The sequence below is a fragment of the Pituophis catenifer genome, unplaced genomic scaffold, assembly GCF_029215685.1.
Source record: "Pituophis catenifer annectens isolate HBS135680 unplaced genomic scaffold, rPitCat1.0.hap2 SCAF_3, whole genome shotgun sequence".
Classification (NCBI taxonomy): Eukaryota; Metazoa; Chordata; class Lepidosauria; order Squamata; family Colubridae; genus Pituophis; species Pituophis catenifer.
The window spans coordinates 194,773,491-194,777,181 of NW_027256883.1; the positions used below are offsets into that span (position 1 = coordinate 194,773,491).

Here is a 3,691-nt window from a genome sequence, read left to right on the forward strand (position 1 = left end):
TCCACCCAGAAACGATCGCCGAGAGATCTACTTTTGTGACCGGAGCCGGAGCGCGGTTTGCTGCGCTCCACGGGACTTCCTTGCGCTATAAAGGTTATTTTAGACTAGGGCAATCCTATTCTAATGTAAACCTCGTTGGGTGCGCTTGGGACACCCAACGAGGTGAAGGGGCGCCCGCTTTCTTCACAGGAGCGCAAATAAGCCCAATTCACCAAATCTTTCTCTTCCCAAACCGGAGGTGCCAAAGAAACTTGGGAATGTGGAAGGCGGAGAGAATCTTCCGTCCGAGCCCGGATCACCCATTCTGGATTTGGGAAAACCCAGCTGGGGCTAAAGAGAAAGATCACACGCACGCCCAACTTTGCCCCGGCTGCAAAGACGCCCCTCCCCTCGTGGCGAGCCCGGGCCAACCAGCCCTGCTCCCACCTCCTCCTCCTCCTCCTCCTCGAATCGCGCCGTGGTGTCGCCTTGTTATGAATGGCCAAGGCTCCGGGAGGCACAGACGCTCCGCTTACTTTGAGGTTGGAGCAGCAAGCGAGCCCTCTCCCAGCGCCGGAGCGTACAAGCAGCAAGCAGGCAGCCAGGCAGGCGGGCGGCGAGTGACCTCTCTCTCTCTCTCTCTGCTTGCGCTGCTCCGCCCCTATAAATAACTGAGCGCAAAGGAACTTTCCCAAGTCAAGAGACTTGAAGGAGGAGAAGACTCGACACCTACCGCCAAATGGTCCGGAGGAACCAGCCGCGGCAAGAGCGCTCGACCGGCAGCGTCTAAGCAACCATTCGCGATTTTTACTTTTATTTTTAATTTTTTTGGGGGGGGGAAGAAGGGGGCTCTTCCCCCCATTTCGGACGGCAGTTCCAGGAGCCAGGAAGGCAGGCAGGCAGGCAGGCAAGAGGACTTGCCGGCGGTCTCCTCGGTCGGCGCTTGCAAACGTTCCCCGCCCTCTCGCTCTGGAGGCATTGGAGGGGGGTCTCCGGTGGCCGAGGTTCCCCTTCGCCCCCCCCGCTCCCTTCCTTTTGCTTTCATGCAACGCCTGGTAGCCTGGGATCAGGCATGCCACCCCCTTCAGCCCGCGGCCTTTAAATCCATGGAAGTGGCCAATTTCTATTACGAGGCGGACTGTCTGGCTGCTCTGAACAAGCTGCACCCTCGGGCGGCGGGGGCCCGCTCCATGACCGAGCTCACCGTGGGGGATCACGAGAGAGCCATCGACTTCAGCCCTTACCTGGACCCTTTAGCATCGCAGCAGCAACAGCCGCCGCCACAGCAGCAGCAGCAGCATCCGCCGCCTCCTTCCACGGCAGCAGGGGGCAACTTTGAGCCTGTTTGCGGCGGCGGCGGCGGCAGCGGCGGGAGCAGCGGCCAAGATTTCCTCTCCGATCTCTTCTCCGAGCAGGACTATAAAGGCGGCGGGAAGAAACACCCCGACTACGCTTACATCAGCCTAAGCAGACACAGCCACCACCCGGGCGTCGGACAGAACCATAAAGCCGGGCCGCTGCTGGGTTGTTTCCCGCCGCAGATGGTAGAGACCAAAGTGGAGCCGGTCTTCGAGCACTTGGATTCTTGCAAAGGGGCCCGCAAGGAAGAAGGCGGCGGCGGCGGCGGCGGCGGAGGAGGAGGAGGAGCAGGGCCCGGCCTGGGGGGAATGTCCTCGCCTTACGGCAGCACCGTCCGCTCCTATTTGGGCTACCAGTCCGTGCCGAGCGGGAGCAGCGGGAACCTCTCCACCTCTTCGTCTTCCAGCCCGCCCGGCACCCCGAACCCATCCGATTCCTCGAAATCCGCCTCGGTCGGAGGAGGAAGTGGCGGCGGCGTTTACCCGGCAGGCCCCGGAGGCGGCGGCGGCGGCGGCGGCAGCGGCAAGAACAAGTCCAAGAAGTCGGTGGACAAACACAGCGAGGAGTACAAGATCCGCCGCGAGAGGAACAACATCGCCGTGCGCAAGAGCCGCGACAAAGCCAAGATGCGCAACCTGGAGACGCAGCACAAAGTGTTGGAACTGACGGCCGAGAACGAGCGGCTCCAAAAGAAAGTCGAGCAGCTGTCCCGGGAACTCAGCACCCTCAGGAACTTGTTCAAACAGCTGCCCGAGCCGCTTTTGGCCTCCTCCGGACATTGCTAGCCTTTTCCCCCCCCTCCCCGTTGACCCCCCCCACCGAACAGCTGGACGCCGCTGGAAACAACTGCTGTGGTTTGGGAAGGCGGAGGGTTGGGGGGGGCTTCCGGGAAGGAACGAAGCGGGGTGTGCGCGTGTGTTGTGTGTGTGAAGGGGGGTTGAATCTGGTGGGTGCATCTGCCCGTCTTTTCAGGACTAGCACGGGTCGGAGGGGAGGGGTGGAAAGAGAAAGTCCCGAGAGGGTTTTGCATAAATATATATATATATAATATAAATTATATTTTTGGCCTTTAATTCGCGCTCTGATGATGGGAGAACCCTTCCGCCCTACGCTTCTTGCAGTACGACTCCTTCGGCTGGCGGAGGGAGTTCTCTGGTCGGTTTCTATTGATCTCTGCGCGATTTCATGGAGGAATCCATAGTTTTTCAACTTCATTATTTTTTTCTAAGAAAAAAAAAAAAGCCGATACCAAACTCAAGATAAGCCATTTAATATCCAATATGATTGTTCTTTGCAAAGGGTTTTTTTTTGGGGGGGGGGAGTTTGAGTGCTTAGTGTTATTTAAATTAAACAAATATATATAACTGTAAAGGAGAGAAGAAGAGTTCAGAATGATGCAATCTTTTAAACATGGCTGGGAACACCAGCTTATACATGATGCAACCTCATGTAACTGTCAGTCATGGATTGAGTAATCTGTTAAAGATGTTCCTACTGGTTTTGTTTTTTTTTTATTATAAAGAATGATCTATTTCTATAAGGAAAAAAAAGACGTATGTATATTTTGGGATCTATGCATTCTTGCTACATATGAAGCATTAATGAACAATTTTAATAAAACTTTATTGCTAGGATGGAAAATGAGTTTGTTATTTGTAAGGTGCTGACACATCCCTAATATTGTACCTGCTTTTCCTTTGCAGGAGTTGGGAGGGGGGAAATCTGGAGTCAGTAATATAAGTAGGAGTTATCCCATCAGTGTAAAGAAAGGGAGATTTCTTCCCAAGCCTTTGGTTTTGAGGGTGTTTTAATAAAATCAAATGAGATGGTTAGAAAAGAATTGGAGCAAAAACCGCTCTTAATTGCTCTGATTCTCTAATTATTAACTTGTTTATGGATCTGAGTGTCACTACAAATCGGGGTTAGATTGGAAAGCAGTATAAGTTTGTGATGCAAAAGATAATGTGCCTTCAACCTGTCATTTATCTATTGTGCCTGATGGAGAGAGAATACATTTCATCTGTGCAGTTTACTAAAAATGGGGGAATATTTAGGTAATTAGAATTTTAGAAAGCATACAAATATGTTTCATCTAATGCGAGTTTTTCTTTATAATAAATCTACATGCAAAAAAAAAAAAAATGGAAGAAACTTTTGTAGCTTCTAAGTTTTTCTAAAAAGTCCATAGCATAGGAATTTCAGAAAGCAGGTAGAATGTGGGATCGGATTAAGACTCACCGTTATTTTGTTTGAATAAATTCATTCTGCTTTATTCTCAGATCTTTCAGCTTTTAAAGAACAGATGTTATGCTTCTAGGGGTTCACGTAATTTGCTTATTAAAAGTCCTGAAAA

General features: G+C 51.7%; 1 protein-coding gene across 1 annotated transcript; it reads left to right on the forward strand.

Moving 5' to 3' along the window:
- The first annotated feature begins 515 nt into the window (after window positions 1–515).
- Window positions 516–2,979, forward strand: CEBPB (CCAAT enhancer binding protein beta). The gene has a single exon (XM_070941740.1). It carries the CDS (start codon window positions 1,023–1,025, stop codon window positions 2,121–2,123), a length of 1,101 nt encoding a protein of 366 aa, XP_070797841.1. The 5' UTR covers window positions 516–1,022; the 3' UTR covers window positions 2,124–2,979.
- Window positions 2,980–3,691: the final 712 nt, after the last annotated feature.

Bases quoted from the DNA above. Each gene is read 5' to 3' on its own strand.
- CEBPB (XM_070941740.1), top strand. From the start codon at position 1,023: ATGCAACGCCTGGTAGCCTGGGATCAGGCATGCCACCCCCTTCAGCCC.